Source organism: Natator depressus, chromosome 3 (genome assembly GCF_965152275.1).
Source record: "Natator depressus isolate rNatDep1 chromosome 3, rNatDep2.hap1, whole genome shotgun sequence".
NCBI lineage: Eukaryota > Metazoa > Chordata > Testudines > Cheloniidae > Natator > Natator depressus.
This window is the reverse complement of record NC_134236.1, coordinates 66,452,957-66,479,408: the sequence shown is the minus strand read 5'-3', so window position 1 is coordinate 66,479,408 and position 26,452 is coordinate 66,452,957. Positions and strand designations below refer to the sequence as shown.

General features: G+C 43.7%; 1 protein-coding gene across 4 annotated transcripts in view; it reads right to left on the bottom strand.

Annotated features, from left to right (window-relative positions):
* The window catches only part of MRAP2 (melanocortin 2 receptor accessory protein 2), a 45,665-nt gene extending 24,341 nt beyond the window's left edge, over positions 1-21,324 (bottom strand). Inside the window, exons 1-3 of one of the 4 annotated variants that reach the window (XM_074948057.1) lie at positions 21,265-21,294; positions 5,876-5,937; positions 4,453-4,586 (exon numbers count right to left, since the gene is read on the bottom strand). In XM_074948057.1, the coding sequence (XP_074804158.1) occupies positions 4,453-4,579 (127 nt within the window). In that variant the 5' untranslated portion in view covers positions 4,580-4,586; positions 5,876-5,937; positions 21,265-21,294. Of the gene's footprint in view, positions 1-4,452; positions 4,587-5,875; positions 5,938-20,783; positions 20,893-21,264 lie in introns of those variants that run through there. The other 3 variants (XM_074948054.1, XM_074948053.1, XM_074948056.1) reach the window with 3 other exon arrangements.
* Positions 21,325-26,452: the final 5,128 nt, after the last annotated feature.

Sequence of the window (26,452 nt, the reverse complement as noted above, 5' to 3'; positions counted from 1 at the left end):
CACAATTTCTGCCTAACTGCTACTACCTTGAAAGAGGACATATTCCTTATCAGCATTAAACAGATTCCATTAAACCATTTGCAAGAACATTAGTAGTAGTATCCACTGTTATTAGTTATTAACAGCTACCTGGCATGAGGGTGATCATGACTTGTGTTAATATATTCCGTGCAAAGAATTAATGTTTAATTCCATATTGTTTTAGACCACAGGTAAGCAAATTGGCAGACATACCACAGTTGGCATCCATTTTTCATAGTGTAATGCTCTAGGTTATTCAAGTATAGCCTATCTGCTAATAATGTCAAGGTTTCTAGATTAATTTGGCTATGATCATTGTTTGGAATCAAGCACATTAGTATGAATTCAATATATAACTGTTCCCAAGATGTGTCTCCCCCTTCACCAAGAGATAACTAGCTCATTGTAACCAGCTCCAACAGCCATCACTATTAATAAACTAATGAGGAAAGAGGACAGGTGCCAGGGGAAGCATTAATCCAGTCCGCTCTCTAATTCTTCTTAAGGCAGTGGTAACTCTGAAAACTACTCCCATTAACTGGGACATCCTGCAGCACCACCTTTGGTTATTTAAAAAAGGCTGGGGTGTTTTTTGTTGCTTTGTTTTGTTTTGTTTTTTGGGGGGGGGGGGGGGAGTAGGGGAGTGGTTGGTGTTTGAACTTTCCATATAAATCCACCTTTGGGCAGAGACCAACACTGGGAAGATTTCATGCTGAAACGTGAAAGTTAATTCTTTGAAAAAGGAGGTTAGAATGGAAGCACCTATGAAAAGTTCAGGTTCATAGATTGGGTCCCGCCTCTAGTAAGAGCTGGAGGAAACCGCTGAAAAGTAAATAAAACCTAAATATAATCTTAATAAATTGCTTGTAAACTAGATGACTCACCACAAATGAAACTGCAGGAGCAAATCTTTATCAGCATAAATCAAGTTACCATTATCAAACACATACACAACCAAACGCTTCCTCAGGTTAGGGCTCACAAACCACTTGAGTATAGAACCATCATCATCATGCCTTTCCACTTCTCTCTCTCCTGAAGCCCTATTCAGGGCAAGGGAGAGAAGGAGTAGAGTTAACTCTAGTGCAATGAGGACTCTTGTCAAACTGTTGCGTTCACACAGTCCTGCCATGCTTCCAATATCAACTAAAGTGAAGGGCTACAAAGGACAGGGAAGATCCTTCAGCCCTTAGTCACTCAAAAGTACCTTCAGGTGTCAGTGGACAAAATTCAGCATTGGTGAAAGTGGATGCAATTCCACTGAAGTCAGTGGAGTTGTGCCCACTTTTCACCAGTATTTCAAAGAAATTTCATCCATTACCATCCCAACTGAATCAGGGCCACAGGGTCCTATTTATACATTTGGTATTATCAAAACACTGGGTTGCTTTGATGCACACTAAAGACAGGTGCCTATGGCAACTGAAAGTTAATTTAACTTTAGCTGAATTAGTTACCCAAGAACTCCATAAAATATCTGACAGTGGAACCAGCTGGTTTGCCATGTCAGTCATGATAATTAGTTTAGAGTTCAGCAAAGGTCAGTGCTGCTAGACTTTATGAGACCCAGAGGCAACTATCGGATATATCTTTCCTCTTTTACTTTGGTCTAATATGTGACTAAATGTGATAATGTAGCAAATCTTCAAAATCAGTACCTCCGGGTTCAATCTCTGGCTGAATGGAACACAAATTAGGGAGAACATGATTAAAGTGAGATATCTTTAAGAACCTACTTTTGTCAAGTTTCAGAGTAGCAGCCGTGTTAGTCTGTATTCGCAAAAAGAAAAGAAGTACTTGTGGCACCTTAGAGACTAACCAATTTATTTGAGCATAAGCTTTCGTGAGCCACAGCTCACTTCATCGGATGCATAAAAGTGGAAAATGCAGTGATGATGTTTTTATACACACAGACCATGAAAAAATTGGTGTTTTTCTCCCCCACCCCACTCTCCTGCTGGTAATAGCTTATCTAAAGTGATCACTCTCCTTACAGTGTGTATGATAATCAAGGTGGGCCATTTCCAGCACAAATCCAGGGTTTAATAAGTACGTCTGAGGAACGGGGGGGTGGTGGTGGTAGGAAAAAACAAGGGGAAATAGGTTACCTTGCATAATGACTTAGCCACTCCCAGTCTCTATTCAAGCCTAAGTTAAATGTATCCAATTTGCAAATGAATTCCAATTCAGCAGTCTCTCGCTGGACTCTGGTTTTGAAGTTTTTCTGTTGTAATATCGCAACTTTCATGTCTGTAATCGCGTGACCAGAGAGACTGAAGTGTTCTCCGACTGGTTTATGAATGTTATAATTCTTGACATCTGATTTGTGTCCATTTATTCTTTTACGTAGAGACTGTCCAGTCTGACCAATGTACATGGCAGAGGGGCATTGCTTGCACATGATGGCAAATATCACATTGGTAGATGTGCAGGTGAATGAGCCTCTGACAGTGTGGCTGATGTTATTAGGCCCTGTGATGGTGTCCCCTGAATAGATATATGGGCACAGTTGGCAACGGGCTTTGTTGCAAGGACAGGTTCCTGGGTTAGTGGTTCTGTTGTGTGGTATGTAGTTGCTGGCGAGTATTTGCTTCAGGTTGGGGGGCTGTCTGTAGACAACGACTGGCCTGTCTCCCAAGACTTGTGAGAGTGATGGGTCGTCCTTCAGGATAGGTTGTAGATCCTTGATAATGCGTTGGAGAGGTTCTAGTTGGGGGCTGAAGGTGACTGCTAGTGGCGTTCTGTTATTTTCTTTGTTGGGCCTGTCCTATAGTAGGTGACTTCTGGGTACTCTGTCAATCTGTTTCTTCACTTCAGCAGGTGGGTATTGTAGTTGTACCCACCCATATATGTGATATATGCCATCATGTGCAAGCAATGCCCCTCTGCCATGTACATTGGTCAAACTGGACAGTCTCTATGTCTGTGCACCCACATTAATGTTGCTTTTGTAGCACATGGGTATGCCCATTCTGAAGCTTTTCCTGCAGTGGGCAAGAACCTAGTGCATATTTTACCTCTGTAATACAGTCCTGTAGCCTTAACATTCCACCTGTCTTGCAGCTGATTTCCTGGCCAGAGGGTGAATTCTACTGAATACAGATGAGTTCCCATTAAAACCTTCATGCAAGACAGGTAGGTAGGACTTTAAGCCTCTAGGACTTTTCTCTACACAGCTGTGTCAGAGTCATTGAGAATTACAGTATGACCATGCATTAGTCAGATTCTGTAAAACCAGAATCAAGTCCACTGACTAGATTTTGTATGTTTCCCAGCTGTACTACCTTGTATTTGTTCAAGTTGAAACTCATTTTATTTCTAACCTCTCCGCTACACCTTTATATGATTTTTTTTTGTTTGAATTGCTGGTTGACAACTCTCACATCAGTATAATATGGGACTAAGAATTTTGTTTAGCCCACTCCAGATCAAGATGTTAAATAATAACAAACCTAATACAGATCTCTGCAATAGCCTACTATACAGCTCCTTACATTGATATATTCCTATTTATCAAATAATGTTTCAAAATAGGTTATACAAGAAGACTATAGAACACATAGGACATTGATTCCATTCTGATTAAAACTGCATAAATATGAAATACATGACATTTCATATTGATTCAGCATGCTGTCTGGAACGGGCTGTTCTCCTTTTCCCCCACTACTTAAATTACATTTACAATAGTTTATAGTGAATTTGATCCTTCTGACTAATGACTAAATACAAACCTATGGTTTGTACACTATAAACTGGTTCTAAAATTTAAAAAGTTCCCTCTAATTGTTTTATATAATTGATTTATAACAAGCAGTGCAGATTATGATGCTGACATGGAGAACAGAAACAAGCTGACACTGCCAGTATCTTTGACACAAGCCACCAAATAGCTTTCAGAGGGAAACATCCATCACTATCAGTAAGCCAGATCTCTGTATTCTATTTCCATCCCCTGAACCCTTGAGACCCATACACACTTGTTTGATCTTTTCTTATTTACATATACTTGTTTTAATGCTCACCACTATTAGCAAACATACAATGATAAAGGTCTCACCTGAAAGAATTTTCTAAATTGGTTTTAAACCTTAATAGTTTTTCAGATATATTTTAACAAGAACAAAGCAGCCATGTTTCTTTTCTTATCAGTGAACTTTTTTTTTCTCCAGAAAACAACTGGATGTTGCAGTGGATCATAAAGCATGGGGAAATTTCTATTTGAACCAAAGAACTGGTATCCAGGATATCCCAAGCTCCTGATACGCATAAGAAAAAAAAATACTTCAACAAAGAGAAATCAATGAAGCTATTAATTCAAGGAGCTGTGTGTGGGATAATCAATTCACAGAAAAAGATTTTTGAAAAGCTACCCATTAAGAATACAGGAACTTCAAAGCACAGAATACAGAACTGCCAGATAGGACTTACATTTATGAGCTTTCAGTCCTTCGAAGGAAACTGGTCCGTACTCATAGTACTCATACTCCCAAGTGTAATCAGAGTTAGACAAAGCCTGCTGAGATGTTCGGTTGGAAATTAACCTATGGGCAGACATCACTAACCTGTACAGACATAAAATGTGAACACAAAACATGTTAGTATATAGAAATATTTCTAACAATGTCTTTATATGTTTTTATAATCATGCGCCATCTTTTGGCTTTCCCCCTCCTTTGTCCCTTTCATAAGCAATGCCCCACCCTTGCATAAAGGGCCATATCCCACCTGTTCCTTTCAAAGCCAATTCCACCACTCCTTCAGATAGAGCCATCATGTTCCATCCCATTCCTTCCCTGCCCTATCCCTTCTCCAGGCAAATCACCAACCTGCATAGAGCTTCCTTTTAATAGAAAGGTGGAATATATGAGGATTAACACACACGTATCAGAGCACATCACTCAGACAGAACATGCCTCCCCTAGGCCGCATACAGTAAATACAAATGATCATCAGAAATGGGAGTCCAGAGGTTTAGGGAGTGTTGTCTTATGGTATGTTTACATTACAAGCATTACAGCGCCACAGTTGTGGCTATGCCCCTATGGCAGTGGTGGGCAAACTACGGCCCGGGGGCCGCATCTGGTCCTCCAGGTGTTTTAATCCAGCCCTCGAGCACCCGCCGGGGAGCGGAGTCTGAGGCTTGCCCTGTTCCAGTGCTTGCCCCGCTCTGGCGCTCCAGCTGGGGAGTGGAGTCTGGGGCTTTCCCCATTCCACGCAGCTCCCGGAAGCAGCGGGATGTCCCCCCTCTGGCTCCTATGTGTAGGGGCAGCCAGGGGGCTCCACACGCTGCCCCTGCCCCAAGCGCTGCCCCGCAGCTCCCATTGGACAGAGAACCACAGCCAATGGGAGCTGCAGGGGCAGCACCTGTGGACAGGGCAGCGCGCAGAGCTGTCTGACTGTGCCTCCTCCATGTAGGAACCGGAAGGGAGACATGCCACTGCTTCTGGGAGCTGCTTGAGGTAAGCGCCCCCCAGAGCCTGCCCCCCAACCCGGATATCCCTCCCGCCCTCCAAACCTCTCAGTCCCAGCCCTAAGCACCTTCCTACACCTCCAACCCCTCATGCCCAGCCCCACCCCAGAGCACGCATCCCCAGCCGGAGCCCTCCTGCACCCTAACCCCCAATTTCATGAGCGTTCATGGCCCGCCATACAATTTCCATACCCAGATGTTGCCCTCAGGCCAAAAAGTTTGCCCACCCCTGCCCTATGGTGTAGGCAGAGAGACGGTTTCTATCACTGTCGTAAACCTACCCCCTCAAGAGGCAGTAGCTAGGTTCTTCCATCAATCTAGCAGTTCCTACACCAGAGGTTAGGAACCGTTCACACCTCTGAGCAATGTAAACAGGCCTACCTAAATTTTAGCGTGGTGTAGACCAGGTCTCAATTGCACCAGGCTTTGTTTTCGGTATGTCTCTACAACAAGAAAATATAAAATCAAGCCTAATAATCATTCTAAAGGAAAATTCCTGATCAGTTCTAAATATTGTGGAGTGGGAGAGGAGTGTCTTCAGATGGGGAAGGAAAAAGTCCTTTTTTTAAAACAGGTTCAGTTTTCACATTATGGCCCCAATCCAGCAAAGTGCTTATTTTAAACACTGGAATAGACACATGGAAGTCAAAGTTCAGCATGTGCTTTAATTGCTGAATTAGGCCCTTTGTGTATTTTGTAATTTTTTGCCTCATGCAATAGATAAAACAAAATAAAGTGAGATAGTCCCTTTAAAATGTGCACCTCTGTGAGCTTTAAAGAAATGTACAAGAAAGATTATTTTGTATTTTAACAAAAAGATCTGAAAGCCAACTCCCGTCATGATAAAAAAAAAAAAATGATATAATCTGTAGACTTCCAGAACATTAATTCAGTGTTGCTATTCCAAAGAAAGTTGGCACTCTGTGTTCATTTTGATATATAGCTCTAATAGTAAGCCATGTATGATTTTAACCAACATAAGATTCCACTGGTTTTAGGAGCTAAAAGCTGAATCCAAGTAGGGAGCTGACTCATCTTTGAAATAAATGATATAATCATGAAAATATATCAAAACCATGTTTTAAATGGAAAGAGGTTTTAAATTGTCATGCTTTTACTGTAAAAAAAAAAAATCCTTTGGTCAATCATTCATATTAGCTGTACTGTTCTGGTGCTATTTAAAAAGCAGATAAGTTGAAAATAATTCATACACTGCACAAAAGATTCAATAATGTATCAAAGATTTAAATTCATGATCCATCCTTTACTCGCATGGAGCAGTTGCTTTGGCTTCAATATACTGCTTGTATGAGTAAGGGTAGCAGCACTTAGTGCTTACTTTGGCTTCAATCCTCCAATGGAAATCAAAAGGGTTCCACGTGGGAGCAGAGGTTTGCCTGCATGCATCACATTGCAGGATCAGGATAGTACATTGTTACAAGTATGTTAATTGTTCTTTCAGTTTTAGGTAATTTCCTACAATAAGCACATACTGCAAAACACAGCACAAAGAGAGTTGCCTGCATCTATTCTAATAGCTAAGACTTCTACTAAATTTCTGAAGTATTAAGAAAAAGGACTAAGCATTTTTAAGGGTTATACAGGAACAACAGAAAGAACAAATGTTTGTTGAAAAAACCACCCCACTCATCTTGCCAAGCGTAAGCTTTGAAAATGAGGCAAACTTTCCATCCCTGAGATTCTCACAAACATGTCTGCATCACAGATCATACTGTACCATCTGGCCAAAAACGTCCATATTCAAACAAGCACTCCCTTATAATGATGCACATGTTATTCTAATTCTGGGTGATGGGAAGTATCAGTGGATCATTGGGAACCTCAGTTCCTTAGTCTCGGTACTTTTTTCTTTAGATTTAGACAGGAGGGAAATGCAGCTTGCTGAATCCAAAAGAGCAGGAGGACTGTGAGTGGGCAGAATAATAGTTACCCCTCAAAAATGCTGGAGACAGTGCACGTTCTGTTCTTTCATGCCAGTCAGGTAGACTGCTGTGCTCTATCTCCCTCTCTTGGGCCACAACCAGAGATATGTTCACTATGCACCATTCTCACTGAAGTTACGGAAGGGAAGGAGTCTCAGACTCAAGCCCAGCTTGTATGATGTGCTACAGAAGGCTATCAGATGAGAGAGAGCTGCAGGATGGTTTTTGCTCTCAGGAGGTGACCCATGTTCTCTCGCTCTGCTCATTTATATGCACTTTCACACACTATAATCCTTTCCATCTCCCCCAGTATTTTTTCCCCTTTAGTTCCCTACAAAGCCCAGCATGTACAGAATGAGAAAGAAAAAGCTGCCAAGATTTATATTTTAGCCTGGAGCATAAGGATTCTCCCAAAAAAGGGCATATTTAAAGAATAAATGTCTGGCCCTGTAATAGTTTTTTGGTCAAGTAAGGATGCAAGCAGCTAGCCAAGAAAATGTTCCTCTTGATCATATTTCTGTGTAATTGGTATCCAAATTCCACTCCAAATGCAAATATTAACCTTCATGAACAGCTCAACTGAATAGCAGACATTTATTTTTCTTCGTTAGCATTTGCTTGCTTTCATCTTTCATAAAACAAATAAGTGCAACAAAGTGAATTGGCGTAAATAACAGAAGGCATAAGGCTTCCCTTTGTTTGAAAGGTAGAAAAATAGTTCACTGTTTGGTACTGTCTCAGTGAAAGTCTGTATAACACCATATCTGCTTCAATTAATTCAGAGAGCTATTTTTATTGGCCCAGGAAAGGCACTGGATAATACCCATCCTCTTGTTATTGTTTAGGTAAACGTGATATTCTTTTATTGACTTTCGGGAGTGTGGGGGTAAGGTCATTTTAACCATGGTTTATTTTTTCAAGATCAAGTAAATGCCTAGCCAATTATCGCCTAGTGTCAAACCCATCATTCATGAGCAAGCTCATAGAGGAGCTAGTCAAAGGCCGCCTATCATCTCATCTAACTGAAGCCGACATTCTAGACCTGGCACAATCTGGGTGTAGGCCAGGACACGGACCTGAAACAGCTTTATGGAACTGATAGAGAACAGACATCCAGGAGGATGAGAATGGATCTCTCTGCAGTGTTCAACACTGCTGACCATGAAATACAGCGGTCTCGCCCGAGAGAGATGGCAGGGGTCCAGAATACCATGCTAAAATGGTTTGAGCCTTCCTGGAGGGACACACCCAAAAAGTAGTGATGGGAAAATGCACCACCTCTAGACCCCTCACTTATGGGGTTCCACAAGGATCAGTTCTCTCTCCAGTCCTTTTCAACATCTACATGCAACCACTAGGTATACAGGTCAAACAACATGGATTCACAAGCCAGCAATATGCAGATGACACACAGCTCTACCTATCTTTCACCACATACCCCTACCACCAAGATGGCCCAGTGCTTGGAGGAGATCAGCTTATGGATGAAGAACAGCTGGCTGAAGTAGAACCCAAGGAAGACCAGGTGATGCTGGTGGTAAGAGGATAGTATTCTGAAGAGTTTGCAGCCATGTTGACTCCCCTGTGGTTGAAGGTTCACATCCACAACTGGTCAGTTCAGTCCGTAGTCTAGGAGTATTCTCAGATTCCTCGCTGATGCCGAACTCCCACATCACAATAGCCATGAGTAATGCTTTCTACCATCTCCAGCTGGCTAGGAGATTCCATCCCATACTGGCAGACACAGGCCTTAGTAGTTTATGTCTTTGTCACCTCTCGGCTGGACTATAGCAATGCAATATATTTGGGCAGGAAGCCATCAGCACTTAGAAAACTCCAGCTAGTACAATACACTGCAGCGTGTCTCCTCAGCGTGCAAGCTACCATGAACACATCACACCTGTCCTCTGCTCCCCACAGAATTTTTAATTAAGTTCAAGGTCTCAGTCTTTATCTTCAAAGCACTCCATGGCTTGGGCCCAGGATGCCTAAAAGACTGCTTAAAGCTCCAGGACAAAGACCGAAGTCGACAACTTAGCTCCTCTGGCACAATGGTACAACAACGGAATCAAGTCCTAAACTGTCAGAAATAATTTTGGTTTTTATTTGGAAAATTTTATATACAGAAAGTTGCAAATATTTTTCTGTCTCCATACAGAAGCTTATAATTACTGCATGACCATTACCTGAGCTGTTTGGTATATATAAATAGTGTGTGCAACCTGACATATATGGTAACTGGGACAAATGGACCGAGTTAACATAAAAAGAAAAGGAGTACTTGTGGCACCTTAGAGACTAACCAATTTATTTGAGCATAAGCTTTCGAAAGCTTATGCTCAAATAAATTGGTTAGTCTCTAAGGTGCCACAAGTACTCCTTTTCTTTTTACGAATACAGACTAACACGGCTGCTACTCTGAAACCTGAGTTAACATACTGACAGTAAAGCAAAAAGCAAACAGAGAAACATTTTCCACTATTTCTACTTTCTCTGTACTTCTGAGGGAAAAAGTGAGTATAATTTAAGTGCCTCTATTTCAGCAGGACTCTAATAATCTTCACAGTCTGAAGGAAGCATCACAACCAAAACATTATTTTTTTCCTTAGTGCTTTAAAGGAAACATCTTATGGTTCATATAAAGAATTCGACTTTTTAAAATGCTGAACTTTCTGAACATATTATATAAGTAGAGCTGGTAATAATCCCTTTTTTTTAAGGTTGCTCGATATTTCCCATAATCAGACATTGTTTTCAGTTGCTTATAACTTTGCCAAACTTTAACCTTTCAGTCCAACATTTCCCATGCTGGGCATCCACATTAGGCTGAATTGTTTTGGAAAGTTTCAGCAAATATGGATCAGCCATTTCAAAGAATGAGATGGGGGGGGGGGATGGTTTTGCCCACATTCAAAAAATTCTTACAGCTGTTTCACTGAGAAGCTCTAGCACTTCAATATTTTGGAGCAGGAACTTGAAATTTGGCAGGAGAGTGGCTTTTGTGTCAAGGATGTGCTTTTTCCTACTCCTATGAACAGGGCCAGCTCCAGGCATCAGCGAAGGAAGCAGGTGCCTGGGGCGGCCAATAGAAAGGGGCGGCACTCAGTGCGTTACTGGGCCGGCACGTCCGGGTCTTCGGCAGCGGGTCCTTCATTCCCTCTCTTCCTCTTCGGTGGCAGCTCAATCGGGTTTTTCTTTTTTTTTTTTCTTCGCTGCTTGGAGCAGCAAAAAAGCTGGAGCCGGCCCTGCTCGTGAAAATCCACCCAAATTTGGCTAAGTTAAAATTCTTAGAAAAATATCAATTTGCACACACTCAGAGATTTGTTAGGGTTTGGTAGCTAAATCCTGATTCCATCTGCACTGAGCACGTTCCAGTCCAGGGTTGCAGGACTTCCCTTGCGTTTGCTGTTCCCAGCTGTTGCTAGTCACTGTGATGCCAGGCACCAGAACAGCGCAGGGAAACCATCTCTCCTGAGCTCTCAACACCCCACTACTGGTGCCCAGGCAGCATAGAGAAGGAAACAGTCTGATACTACAGCCGACAGAACAAGTACTACACCTAAACAAACAAACCAAGCAAGCAGGAAGGCAAAGAGAAAAGCAAAGTTACAAGAGCGTGTTCTTTGCATTTAAGCAACAAAAGCTGGTATTTAACGGTTATTCCTTTATTCAAAGCATTAATCACCACATAACCAGAGTCTGCTGCAGTTTCCTAATCTGTCCCTGCAGTCCAGAATCCCACTGCCCATGATGGAGAATGAGCACTGGTCTCTGTAGCCAAATCCTTGCACAACACCTGCTCCACACAAAAATGTTATTCAATCCAAACAAGTATCCTTGGAAAAAATGGAAATCCAGCCCGAGTAAAGCCAATGAGTAATCAACTACGGAAGGTAAAATGTAGAACAGACATGAGTATGGCTAAGAGGAATTTGAAGAGTAAATAGCTAAAAACCAAGAAAATCTTAAAGTCAAATAAGGAAAAAAAAAAAAACAAGTTCTGATCACTTGTTCATAGGCAGAGAAGAAATCACATCTGGTTGCCTAACGAGAAACATGGTTGTTCCAGTTTTGGAACCAAGGTCTTATTCTTTCAATTAAAGAACACTGCAATAATGTTGCTTTAATTGTGTAAATTCTCAAGCATTTCTCTGCAATTTGCTTGTTCTGTTTTGGACCATGATACCAGGATTCTAATTGATATTTTGTTTTAGCGGGTCCAACTCCCACATCATAGATTTACTTTTCTCCTTGCAGAGACTATAAATTAAAACGTCACTGCCACCTCCACCACTCTGAGTCAGAATTGAGACTTGTCAGAGAAATAGTCCAAACGACAATTTAGGGCTGGTATAACTTATAATGAAATATTAAACAGAATTTGTGTTGGTAAGACGTAAAAGTAGTTCTTTGGCTGTAGGACAAACGTTACTGCGTATAAGTACAGTCTTTTACACTGGTGAAACCTCACAGTTATTTCACTAATTTTCTTGCTTGATGCAAGGACATAACATCTTACCACAGGCTAGTTTATTTCCAGAATGCTGAAAGCACCCTAGGAGTGAGAGTATGGACATGACTAGGTGGTTAGCTATTACTAAGAAACAACTTAGGCCTCTAACAGAGCCTGATGCCACATGGGCTCCAGGGCTGTTTTCCCCCCGACGGAAGACTGAGGTAGCGTCTCCTGAAGTGGGCCCTAGCTTCTATTCTGGGGAACCATATGGCATGTGGCCGTAACAGTGATCTCTCCAGACCAATGATCCCCAGACTTTTGAGGGTCATGCCCCATCTTGCCTAGTGTTGCCAACTTTCCAATTTCCCAAAACAGGACACTACTGCTGTGGTCAACATTTTCTGCACCAAATACTTACCAGCACATACACTATCAAACAGGCACAACACAGACTCGCCAGCAGCAATGGAGATACTAGCAAGATACAGTTACAAATGGGATGGATGGGGGGGCCAGAAGGAGAAAGGAAACTGGCTTTGACTTGCCATTGTTGGCATATGCTTCACAGCAAACAAATCCTTCCGTTTGTTGCAGCGGTTGCTTTCCAAGGCAGAGCCCATGCACCTCGATGGGACTGCAGCCATACATTCTCCACAATGTCTTGCCCTAATGTGCCACTTGGATAGATTGGCTTCAGATTGAAAGTGTAGGGGCTTCGTTTAGCAATCCCCCAAGCCCAAAAACCAAAACAACTCTGAGGTGCTGAGACAAGGTAGGGCAGTTTCCCAGCACGAGGAGTGGGTGGCTTCACTCTTTACCCGAACTTCATCCCCAACCAAAGGCTCAACTCAACAGAAAGAAGGAGGCTGAAGAGGACCATGTCTCTCCTGCTCCGTCCAGAAGCAGCAGCTCAGAGGCAAAGAGCTTGCAGGGAGTGATGAGGGCAGAAAGTAGTGGGGGAGGTAGCTTCCTGCAGCCAGGGAAGGTTCCCAAGGTGGGTCTGACCCAGCCCCGGGAGCGGGCCATGCAGAGGAAGAGGAAGTGTTCCTTCCTCAGGCTAGCTGGGACTAGCAGCTGGGGGGCCTCCAGCTCTGGGGCCAGTGCTCGGGGTTAAAAGAGACGTTAGGTTGGCTGTGGGGAGGGGAAGGGGTGACAACAGAACTGCAGTAACCAGACTTCTGGTGTCCGGTCAATACTTCTGATTGGAGACTGTACAATCGCCTTAAAATCTGACTTTCCAGTCAAAAACCGGACACTGGGCAACCCTACCATTACTCCAATCTGCGGACCCCCAACCCTCCGGGGCCAGGAGCATGGCCGTGGCTCCAGGAAGTGGGGGGGAGGAAGTCGCCAATGGGGTAAGAGGGCCAAGGCTGGGGCCAGGAGCAGGGCCATGGCCAGGGACTGAGGCTGGGGGTGGAGCCACAGTCAGGCTGTGGTGGGGGCCGACAGCCAGACCCACAGCCAGGTGCAGCTCCGCTCCCGGCCTGACCCCCAGCCTTGGCCCGGGGCCAGGAATGGAGCCACAGCCAGCAGCCAGGGCTAGGGATTGGCATGGAGCGGAGCCGTGCCAAGGCTGGGACCTAGGCCAGGTATGGCACTTGGAGCCAGGGACATGGCTGGGAGTGGGACCGGAGCAGAGCTGGGGGCGGGGAGGGGCTGGGTGGTGCACCTTCCCCACCCCCAGTGCGGGCTGGCCCAGACCCCACCATGCCCCCCTCAGACATTTCTCCATGCCCCCCTAGGGGGGCATGCCCCACTCTTTGGGGACCTCCGCTCCAGACAGTAGTCATCCTGAACAGGACTTCCCGCAATGGCTTCAGGCCGAAGCTTGCTCACCTTGACGAGGACTGGGCCACAGTGACTGCAGTCAGTGCATACGGATCACCTAAATGTCTACAAAACTATGAAGGTGAAGGGTCATAAGAACATAAGAATGGCCATAATGGGTCAGACCAAAGGTCCATCTACCCCAGTATCCTGCCTTCCAACGAAGTGGACACATGTGCGCTGTCCTAGTCCACCAACATCTGAAAGGAGCACTCCTATTTCCCTTTGGGAGGTCACCTAGGAGAAAAGGAGGTAAAGGACTGGTCATCGGCTAGCCTGATCCTGTCCGAGAGACTCCCACTGGTGATAAGATCTATGACCAAGCTTCTCCATCACCTTGTTCCAGTAACACTCAGAACCCTACTCCATGAAGTCAAAGGTCACAAAAGCATGAAGCAGAAGAAACTCAAACCTTTATCTCAAGTGTCTCTGTAAAATGCTAAGCTCACTCACCAGCTGGGGAATAAACAGCCACACCCAAGTCAGTCTTTAGCTCCCTTGCCTCAGGGCTCCGTTTATTGTTGGAACACAAAAAGAATGTGTAAACAACATCACAATGTAACTGCCCCACTCCCCAGTATAGGTTGTGCCCCTGGCCACTAGCAGTCTCGTGGTTAGAGTCTTCCCTCAGCACAGGGACTTCTCCAGGGTCTCCTTGCCCATCCTGTCCTCCACTGCATGGTCTGCAACTTGGGCTTTTAGTCACAAGCAAGTATTCTCATGGCATTAGAATGGTCCTAGGCTCTACCTAATGGAGCTGGGGCCCACTTCTGTATCATCTAGTGGCAGTTATCAGACCCAGTCACCTGACATTGTCCAGCTGGGTCTGATGAGTCCCAGCACCTGCCTGCTGGGCTCTTCCTTGGAACAGAACAGATTGTTCCCTAGCCCCCCACCCTGGGACTTAAAGGGGCAGACCACCCTGTTACAATCTCATTTTTCCTGTTTTCTACCTTTAGTTCATGGGAAAATGTTTCTGTTGGTATATTAGGGTGTCAGTGTGTGGATTGAGTATACCTTGGGAACGGTGCCAGGAATGCTTCCCAAACCCTAAATCCTAATTCTGCTTTTGAACCATTCCAAGTGCTTCCTCAATTAAGGAAGAGTATAATCTGAAGCTTTAAGCGTCCTTTAGTAACTACCTATGTTCTGAAATCAGTTGGTAAACTCTCATGCTTTGTAGGTGGGGGAGTAAGAAGAGGACACTATTAGTCACCATAACAACAGTGAGATTTAAGAAGAAACCATGCAGGAGCACTGAAGTTGTAATTTAAGAAACCACTTTGGTATCTACCTCCTTCGGACTAGCTAATGATTCTCTCACTTCAGGGTCTCTTGGTTGGGGTCTAAAACCAGAACAGATAGTTATGTCCTTCACCAGCTAAATCAGTGGTTCTCAAACTTTCGTACTGGTGACCCCTGTCACATAGCAAGCCTCTGTGTGCGACCCTCCGCCCCTTATACATTAAAAACACTTTTTGACATATTTAACACTATTATAAATGCTGGAGGCAAAGCAGGGTTTGGGGTGTAGGCTGACAGCTCACAACCCCCCAAGTAATAACCTCATGACCCCCTGAGGGGTCCTGACCCCCAATTTGAGAACCCCGAACTAAACTGATTTCACTGCCATGAGCAATATCTTTTATTTTGGGGGCGGGAGAAGAGAGATGGTTAGACTAAGCAAGACCTCCTTCAGTCTCCTGTTGCAGGTTCAATAGAAAGTAATTCTTTGTTGTATCAATGTCATTTGATTACCCACTGTATTAATTTCACCAAATGATGACTTGAGCCAAATATCATTGCTACTCATTGACTGGACTTCAATTTGACCTTGATTTGATAGTTGTATTGTTTTAATTCCTATGTCTACTTGTTTTCGTCTTAGAGATATGAAAATTTAATTTTCATATCTGCTTGTTCTTTTAATAAAACTCATAGAAGTATAGAGAGCCAAGTTGTTGGTTTTTTTCACATTAGCAACTTGAATCAGAAACTGCAAGAATGAAGGTAACTTAGCTGAGGTGTCTGACAGCCACTTGCTCTTTCACTAAATTAAGTCCTTTGTTTCTTGCACTATGTAAATATTTATTCCAATTTCAAGTGACGAGTCTAATCTCTAAATAATGTTACACACACTGTCCATCTGGTTTAAAATCTAAATCTGAACATTCAGATTAGCCCTGGTTTAGTTCTCCCCTAGTGCTTCCTGCTGAGTGCTCACTGTAACAGCGTCCATAAATAAGTATGGTTCCTGGTGCCCCTTGAAGCCGGAAGAGAATAAGCTGATGAGGCTGGAAAATAGTCACACTTGGGCCATTCACTCATATCTGCATCAGTCCTAGATCACACGTGGGCAACCACACTCTAGGATCCCCTCTGCAGATAAACTGTGAAATCACAATCTGGACCCATGGTATCTGAATGCCTGAACCTTTCAGTACAGGAAGTTAGTTAGGTATAACACTCTCTCAAAATTCAATAAAAAAATAAATAATATTATTTAATAATAATAAATAAATAATTATTATAATTATTTATTATTTTATTTATTAATTTTATTAATTTATTGTATAATTATTATTAATAAATAATTTAAAATTATTATTAAATAATAAAGCTACATTTAGCTTTTCTTGAAAAGTGTTATAAATTGTAATAACTACAAACATTTAGAAGTTCTAGCATTATTACGTACCATACGATGGAGAATTTTTTTTTTTAAAAAAGATCCAGTCTGTGAGGATTTCAGACTGCCATTGCAATGGAATTCAATTTGTGATGTTTCCAGAGTAAAGCTGCTAAGCAATTTAACAAGTTCTTTTTTTCCCCTATTTTCAGGGGAAATTTTTCCTTCCAGCTCTGTTGGAGAAGATAAGAGAATTTATTATGCAGTCTCTGATGAAAAATTCAGTTTAGGCTGAGCTCTTGGTGAAACCTGACAGTGATATATGAAAATGAGTGCCAGTGAGAATCAATTTCTTATTCTAAATCTCTACTATTTCTCTGTACAACACACTACTATGCAAAGGTAGCTAATAAAAGGGCTTTATCCTACAGCCCTTACTCATATGAGTTAGACTGTAGGATTGGATCCAAACGAACCACGCTTACCTCTCCGTTCCTTGGTCTCTATCATAGGCTGAGAAGAAAACAAAAAAAGATTTGCGAATACCACCACCACTTGCAGGACAGAAATCAACTGCATTTAAATAGCAGGCCAAACTGTATAATATCTGCTATACTTTATCTACAAAACATCTTCCATTGCAAAACCTGTAGTGAAGAACAATACTTGATAAAGGGCAGAGTAGTCAACCTTCTTGATGTTATCACAAGCCTCACAATTTTTGGTGGTCTTTTTTGAGACAGATTAGTGATCTCCTGTTGTCTTCAGCTTCTTTGTGAATATCTACCCTTACTCAAAATGGCCTCAATAGCTCATTACTTTAAGCAGGAATGAAGCCAGATTGCCTTCAATCAAGATGGCTGCCATTTTTTCCCAGTAGCTTTTCATATGATGCTGCCTCTAGTAAAGATGGCTGCCACCCCGGCTCTATTGTTAGAGAACTGGATAGGAAACTGAAGGGAGAAGGGAATGCAAAAGTGCAGAAAGGAGGCTAAGGGCTGGTCTACACAGGGAAATTGACCTGCATAGTTATAGCAGACTAGTGTAATTAATCCACTCTATCTATACTGGTCAATTTCCCCACATAGACAAGCCCTAAGAGGGTCATGTTGCAGAATGTGGACTGGGGCAGAGAAGGAGACTAACACAGCCAGGGGAATGGGTGATGGCCATAAGGAAGATCAAGGGATCTTGGGAGTAGGGAATGGAGAGACAGAATGTACGAGAAGGACGTTCTTGAAGTAAAGGGAGCAAAAATATGGGAAGCAGGAGCTGGACTGGAAGAACATGGAAGGAGAACATGAGTGGGCAGGGAGTAAAATGAGAAATGGAAGAGATGGGGGGAGGGGGAAAATGATAGCTCCTCCTCTCCAGTATTTGGACACAATAAATGGAACCTCTTTCTGAGCAGAAATGGAGGAACATACACAAATTAAAGTTGGGCTTAAGTTCTCAAAAATCAGACAGACCACCAAAATATTGTGCTGTTTATTATTGGTTTAGAAATTATCATATTTAGAGCTTGCCTACACCACAGAACATGCACACTGCAGGGGTGTGGTCTCACAGTAGAGAACTTTTAAACAGCAGGCCAAACTATTCGCTCCAGCAGGGTCTACATAGGCCAATTACCAACTGTTGACCAGTTCTTTTCCCCACTACCCAGAATGCACCGGTTCACAGACAGACTCTTGAGCTGAAGAAGTGTGTCATTTATTTGCTGCTTCAGTGAGTGGTCAGTCCACCAAAAAAGGGCACAGCATAGGGTTAAATGCAAACGCATTCAGGTGTTCGCCTTAAATACACTGTTACAAAGCTATTCATTATACTTTCCTGCCTAACACTAAGATTAGTTTGCTAAACTCGGCTGTTTAACTGATTGTTTACCAAGCTGTTTACCTGATCAGTTTGCCGATCAACCTTTTTTACCTGGCTGTTCTCTTTCCTTGACAGAAAAGCATGTAGTAGTAGGATTTTAGGTTTGTATTTTGTATAATTTAAAAAAAAATAAAAAATAATAAAGTAGCATGTATTAAACCTTTTGGTATATAATTTGACCATATTCTGCCAGCCACCCTTTCTGAAAGCAGAAAGGAATGGCCTAATGGGCCATCGGTAAAGACGCATCAGCCAGAATCTGTATCTGAGCTAATTTCAAGGCAGTAACAGACCTTTCAGGGTCACCACTTTGTTGTAGGTTTAGTATTTTAAAAATAAGTTAAAAAATGCAATAATTGTTTTCTCTTGCATTGCAATTTGATGTTCCTGTTCAAATGCTCTCTGTAAATCAATTCTGTGTTATGTATAAATAAAAAAAGTGTGTGTATTAAAAAAATAAGTGAAAAGCCATCACTAGACCAAATGTTCTAAGAAGGAACCGAGAACAGTCGTAAGAGCACCAGGAAATTGCAACACGCCCTACTGAGATGTCAGAGGAGGGCAAATTAACAACTCTAAAAATAAAACATGCACTTATCAATAAAAACAAAATAGCTGTAATCAAAACCAGCATGGGGTAACTCCCTAAAAAACAAAATAAAAAATAAAAATAAAATTAAAAAAACAAGCACTTGTCAAGACAACTATTAATTACAGAATAGGAGTGCAAAACTCAATGGTCCCAATAAAAAAAAAAAAAGATCACTATATAAACAGGGTGCCTTGCCACAAAACTTTGGGTTTGTCCTGCCAAAACGTCCCCGAAGCACCGTGTCACAACCAACAAAACCCGGCTCCTACCTACCCGTGATCAACCTAGCTGGCCACTAGAATGATCCGGACTCTATGCTGGTAACTGTAACATCGACTGGTGGGACAACATGTGTGTGTGTGTGTATGTGTATAATTAAATGCATATGCTAATTGTTGGATCTTCAATAAATGCAGCGTATTGCCTTTTCCCCTACAAAAAAAAAAAAAATCCCATGTGCTTCTTATAAGCATAACAAGTAGGCATCTTTTCACATGTCCCAACACCTAAAACATACATTCTACATATCACATCCTATTACACCAACACATTGGTGCAGTCTAGAAATCAGTTTGCATTGCTGTGTCATGTAGACAAGCTTCCCTTCCCACCCCCACCCAAAAACAATTTCATGATCTGGGGAGAGTTTGATTGATTTTTTTAATACCTGGATTTAGCAACAGAGAAAGGAATAGGTTACTTTTAACTTAAAGACCCGCACAAAGGATAAAAAGAAAAGGAGTACTTGTGGCACCTTAGAGACTAATATTTGTTAGTCTCTAAGATGCCACAAGTACTCCTTTTCTTTTTGCGGATACAGACTAACACGGCTGCTACTCTGAAACAAAGGGTAAAGTTTCCAGGAGTGCCCCATGTCGTTTCCAAAGGCAACATAGGCACTTTGGAAGCTGCTAACCTTCAATGACATTTAGGTTCCTAGTACTTAAGGCACTTTTGAAAATGGGACCTAGATGCTTTTGAAAGTTTTAACCTAAATCACAGTATATTTCTAAACAGAATAACGAACTATCCTCTAATACCCAGTTACACAAACTCTGATACTTGCAGTATATTTATGACACACAACTATTGTAAGAGTTTAAATTCTGAAATAAGACCATATGCTGCTGTTCAAGGAGAACTTCCACTGATTTCTTGTCCTTAGCTCAAATGCTTCTCTCTTTCCATTTTTGGTTATTTTAAAAATAATTTACCAGTTTCAAAAGATGTTTCTCCTAGTTCAAATGCAATAAGTAAATACATTTAAAACTGAATCGGAAAATTGCATGTGTTCAAAATTTACTTCTGTCTTGAGATTTATCAAATTTGTGTTTGCTTTAGTTTAATGTTAATAACATAGCTACAGAGGTTTCTTTTGTTCTGAACACACTGATTTTGCTGAATTCACAGGAAAAAAAACAGATGCATAAAACTGCGGAGCAACTATTCTGAGGTATTGTCTAAACGCAAATGAAAGTAATACATACAACCAAAAACTAATCTTGGTTCACTAATATGGAATTTAAAAAAAAAACAAAAACAAAAAAACGCCACCCCCTCTTCCCTCCCAACCAAGTCTCAACAATTTCCCTCTTATATTAACAAAAACCCCACTGAAGAGAACCAAGGGAAAACCCCCAAACCCTCACACAAAAGCAAAGGGGGCAAAAGCAGAAATATAGGTCTGCGTTTCTCCCCTGTAACATGCTATGCAATAACCCCCCCGGGCATACAAGAGGGCTGCAATGGCCATTTAACAGGCAAGAGCATCCCCCATTGAGTCCCACTGAGCCGCTCAGCATTGGCAAGTTTCAGCCTTTGCGGGCTGTTACGAGGGTAATTCTCTCGCTCAGCCTCCCCCACCCCAGCACAGGGAGTAATAATAACGGGCCGGCGCGACCCGTCCCCGGGCCAGCTGCGCAGGCTGGAAGACGGCAGCGAGACCAGGCTTCCCACGTTACCTTGCCGCGCCTCGTTCCCTGCGCGGACCCGGGCTCTGCCGCCTGCCCCGTCCCGTCCGCGGCCGCGCCTGCCTTTACCACGCCCCCGCTGCCAGCGCCGGGCGGCAGCAGCCCCGGGGAGCGGGCCAGGCGCAGGAGTGGGCGCCAGCCGCGCCCTCGCCGAGCGCACGGCCAGAGCCCCGGCGCGCGCCCCAGGCCCGCTCTCGCCCCCGGGACACGGTTCGCGCCTGTCCGCCGCGCCGGGCTGGGTCTCGCGCCGGGCTGGCAAGTGCTCCGCGGGCGGGCGGGCGGCGGCGGCACGCCCAGCCCCGGGGGAAGGAACCCGCGCGGCGAGGAGCGCCCCTCGCCCAGCCCTGCCCGAGCCTGCCTGCCCCGCACGCCGCCTGGGCGACCACGTGGGGGCGGCACCGCGACTCAGCGCTCCGGGGGGGAGCCGGGAGCGGGAGTGGCAACCCGTAGGCGCCGCGCTGGTTTTACTGACCGCGACGGGCAGCAGCGGGGCCCAGCGAGCGCACGCCCGCGGCACGTGACCATCCCCACAGCCCCCGCGGCCCCGGGCTGGGCGGGAAGGGAAAGCCCCGCTGGATGCCAGCCGCGCCCCAACACTGCCCCTTCCAAAACGTTGCCGCTCGGGGCCCTCGCTCCGCGGCGCCCTTGCTGACTGGCTCCGCGGAGGGGCGGCCCCGCTTTGGACATCTGAAGTAACCGGTCAGCTCCCCAGGGCAAGGGCGAGGCGCATTGGCAGCATAGCGAGGGAGCTGGGAAGACGCTTGGGCGCTACGCTGGAGGCTGCGCTTACTGCTGCCGATGTGGCTCCTGCTTTGGGGCTAGGTGGAGGGTTTCAGTGGGGTGCTGTCCCCGGGCACCAAATTCACCCAATTGCGTGCTAGGTTACAATAATACCCTGCCGCTTTGCCAACTCGCCACAGCCCTCCCCCCCAATACTACTAGTCCGTGCAAAACCGAAGCCAGTGGCTACTTCCTCCACCCGCCCTGCTAAACGTTAGACCCGGTAGCTGCTAGCACAATGGGACAAGCTCGGGTTAATGGACATGTCTCTCCACCTGTGCCAGATCCATTATTCTCCTTATCCCTGACCCCAGATCACACAGATGACGCAATTCAGTGATTTAATCAGACCATTATTAGGCATTACATTGCAGCCTATATTTCCCTCCCATGCATTGTTGCCATTGTTTCTCCTGGTAGGAGTAATTTTTCATCCTAAATTTAGTATAAAAATGTAAAACCCCCATAAGTATCAAGATAACTTATTCTGGTAAGAAAAGAAAACACACACCTTATTAGACCGGCCTTGGGGCCTCACTCAGTACCATCAGCTTCTGCTACTGACCAGTACCAGAGACTCTGGTTCTTTTTAAGACACATTTTTAGCTTAAAACAAAATCTTTATCATTCAGCTTCTCTCTGTGGGAGCTTAACTCATTAGTTGATACCACTTTCCTATATGTTTCCTATGCTGTGCATTTTGGGGGATTAATTTAAAGTTAACTTTTATCCAAATGCATTTGAAATTAAAATCCAAACAAAAGGATAAAAATATCTTAAAACAAATACAGGTAGTAGAATTATGACATTTTCTCCAGATCCTTATTTGATACTGGAAATTAGCAAGAATAATTTTCAGCTCTATGCTTTCACCAATAGTGAGTGCTAGCGACTTGGTTGAGATGGCAACAGAAGTGTAGTATCCTTATTCCTTTCTGGTGTGTTGATTGAAAGGGGGATACCTGTGACACTCTGTACCCCAAAGCAGCACTCTGGCACCCCCATATTTACCATGATGATATGATTATGATATTTTTTGTACAAAGTATGCCTTCTGAGGTGGTATTCTAAAAGGCTTGATCTGTTGAATATTAATATACTGTTGGACTGTATGTTCTGTCATAGTATGTGAAGTTACAAAGTTTTGCTATGTGTATGTTACTAAAATATGTTGTTTGAAGTTGAAACACCCACAATCAGCCTTTCCGGTACAACAATGGGGCAGCTAGACACACTGGTGATGGCCCATTAAAGGAAATACACTCCCACAAGGACTACCCCAGGAATTGTATACAATGGAGACCTCTCAGAGACAGCACATAAACAATGGAGACTGTTTGACTCACATCATAGCAAAAGATCTTTCCTGCGAGGAGGAACTTATAAAGGAGAGGAAGTGACACCATCATTTGTCTCCCCCACAACTAAACACCTAGAAACGTGTGGAGAACAAAGACTGAACTGGGGAGGTGGTCCCAGGTTGGAAAGGAGAATCCCAGCTTGTGTATTAAGGAACTATACCATCAGGGTGAGACACTGCTTGATTTAAATCCTGTCTAAGTTGTAGAACTCAGGATTGCAATTTTACTTTTTATTTCTTAGGTAACCAACTTTGATCTGTATGCTTGCTACTTATAATCATTTAAAATTTATCTTTTCTGTAGTTAATAAATCTGTTTTATATTTTACCTAAAACAGTGTGTTTTGCTTGGGGGATCTGCTCAGTATACAACAGCTGATGCATGTCCACTTTCCTTTGTAGAAGTGGCAGACTGAGGAATAAACTTACACTAGTCAGGATTCTGGCAAGGGGAAGATGGTACAGCTCTGGGGTCCTGAACTGGGTGAATTAGCTGGAGCCTCTCTATTGTTATTTCATGAGTGTCTAGAAGCATTCATGTAACTCAGCTGGATGTGTCCCTGCCTGTCAATGTCTGTGTAAGTGCAGCACCTGGTGAGGTTTGCAGCTTGTCACAGCATCACAGTGTGATAGGGAGCCTAGGTTGGTCAGACAGAGGGCTCAGCGGTACCCCAGTTCCAGGTTACACCCCTGGGGAACCTGTCACAATACTACATAGTCCTCTTGCAGCTGTTGTTGCTCGAGCTCCTGACTACATCTAGTATCTGTTTGTAAATGCACACTCATGCTCTCATTCACCCACCCCAGACATGATCTCTTTTTCTACGCACCCACCCATCCTAGACACACTTTCTCTCTCTCTTTCCCTTATCAACCCAGGATAGGAGAACTTAAAGAAGCCAGGAGAATTCAGATGTGGAAGGGGGCAAGGTGTTGAAGTTACTCTTCCATTCACTCTAATGGTGGACTGAGGGAGAGTGGATGAAACTCCTCCTACGAATCCAACAGAGTGACTGCTCGCTCACCACCCAGCAGCTGCAGTTTCAGTTATGTTCAGTTCAGTGTTTGGAGAAATAAGGGCTAGAAATCTATTTTAAAATACAAACTTAGATTCTACTCAAGGTCATGGTCATTCTCACTCAGTGAAGTGTCTTATTCTTGCCTTGATAACAGGTGTTTGGGATTTAGTATAGTTGCCATAAAAACTGCATAGCGACAGCTGTGTCGCTAAAAGTTGGGCGGTGTAGCCGCTGTTTGTCAGCACTATTGCCAACAAAATACTTCCACCCCCAATGAGCGGCATTCGCCTTGTTGACAGGAGAGCGCTCCTGCCGACGGCATGCCGTTCAGGCACTTTTCGCGGCAAAATTTTTGTCCTTCAATTGCCAGTGTAGAGAAAGCCCTAGTCAGATCTTCAGCTAGTTTAAATCAGTTTTGCGCCACTGAAGCCAATGATTGCATTGATTTACAACAGCTGAGGATCTGGCCCATTTGTCTTTGCATAACAAACCCTTTGGGGTAAGCCCACACAATTAGAAATGCAATGTAATTGGCAACTGGCATTGCAAGTTTGCTGGTAAACTGCAACCAGCCCTGTAGCCCAAGAAATCAGAGTGGCATAGAAAAGATAGTGTCTTTCATGCTAGAGAAGAGACAGGATTAATTAATTCCAGTGCTTAACCACCCTGACAGTTAGGAAATTTTTCCTAATGTCCAACCTAAACCTCTCTTGCTGTAATTTAAGCCCATTGCTTCTTGTCCTATCCTCCAAGGTTAAGAAGAACAATTTTTCTGCCTCCTCCTTGTAACAACCTTTTACGTACTTGAAAACTGTTATCATGTCCCCTCTCAGTCTTCTCCTCTCCAAACTAAACATATGTAATTTTTTTTCAATCTTTCCTCATAGGCAGAGGTGAAAGTAAGCCAGTATGCCATGCCAGACCGGACCAGCTTCCCCAGGCTGGCAATTTAAAGGGCCCGGGGTTCCCTGCAGCGGCCGGAGCCTCAGGCCCTTTAAATCTCCGCCCAAGCCTGGCTGCCAGAGCCCCAGGGTAGGGGCAGCAGGGCTCTGGCAGTGATTTAAAGGGCCTGGGACTCCCAGGCGGAGCCCCGGGACCTTGAAATCTTGATTTAAAGGGCCTGGGTATTTTAAGGCCCCGCCTCTTCCAGTTGAGGTCACGCCCCCTGCTCAGGACTTCGGAGTACCAGTAAATCCTTTAAATTACTTTCACCCCTGCTCATAGGTCATGTTTTCTAGACTTTTAATAATTTTTGTTGCTTTTATCTGGACTTTCTCCAATTTGTCCACATCTTTCTTGAAAAGTGGCACCCAGAACTGGACACAATACTTCAGCCGAGGCCTAATCAGTGCGGAGTAGAGCGGAAGAATTACTTCTCATGTCTTGCTTACAGCACTTCTGCTAATGCATCGCAGAATGCCGTTTGCTTTTTTTGCAACAGTGTTACCCTGTTGACTCATATTTAGCTTGTGGTCCACTTTGGCTCCCAGATCCCTTTCCACAGTACTCCTTCCTAGGCAGTCATTTCCCATTTTGTATGTGTGCAACAGATAGTTCCTTCCTAAGAGTATTTTGCATTTGTGCTTATTGAATTTCATCCTATTTACTTCAGACCATTTCTCCAGTTTGTCCAGATATTTTTGAATTTTAATCCTATCCTCCAAAGCACTTGCAACCCCTCCCAACTTGGTATAATCTGCAAACTTTATGAGTGTACTCTCTATGCCATTATCTAAATCATTGATGAAGATATTGAACAAAACTGACGAGAACCCCACTCATTATGCCCTTCCAGCATGACTGTACACCACTGATTACTCTCTGGGAACAGTTTTCCAACCAGTTACACACCCACTTTACGGTAGCTCCATCTAGGTTTTATTTCCCTAATTTGTTTATGAGAAGGTCATGCGAGACAGTATCAAAAGCCTTACTAAAGTCAATATATACCACATCTACCACTTCTCCTGTATCCACAAGGATTGTTACCCTGTCAAAGAAAGCTATCAGTTTGGTTTGACACTATTTGTTCTTGTCAAATCCATGCTGACTGTTACTTATCACCTTATTAATATGTGTGCATACCACAGATATACCTGGGGTGCAATAAAGGATCTTATACTGAAAACATTTTTGGTCTCTCTCTCTCTCTCTCTAAGAAGGAAGCTCTATAGCAAGTCCATATGTGTTTCAAGAGTCTGAGCTACTACTTGCAGCCCTACAACCTACCCCGACAACAGCTGATGCCATCCCACAACTAACATGCTGCTTCCAGCCCTTGCTGAAGCTGAATCCCTGGTGGTCCCGAAACAGGATTTTCAAAGCAGATGGAGGAACACCTCTCTCTCCAGCTGGACCTGATGCTGTAGGCATTTTCTGAACACACGTATAGCATTGGGCCCCACTCAAAAGCTAGAGTGTGTGCAAGGGACCCTATTTTGAAGCACCATCTCTCCCCAAAATCTATGGTAATATCTGAATGGTTTTGGTTCCACGTGGGA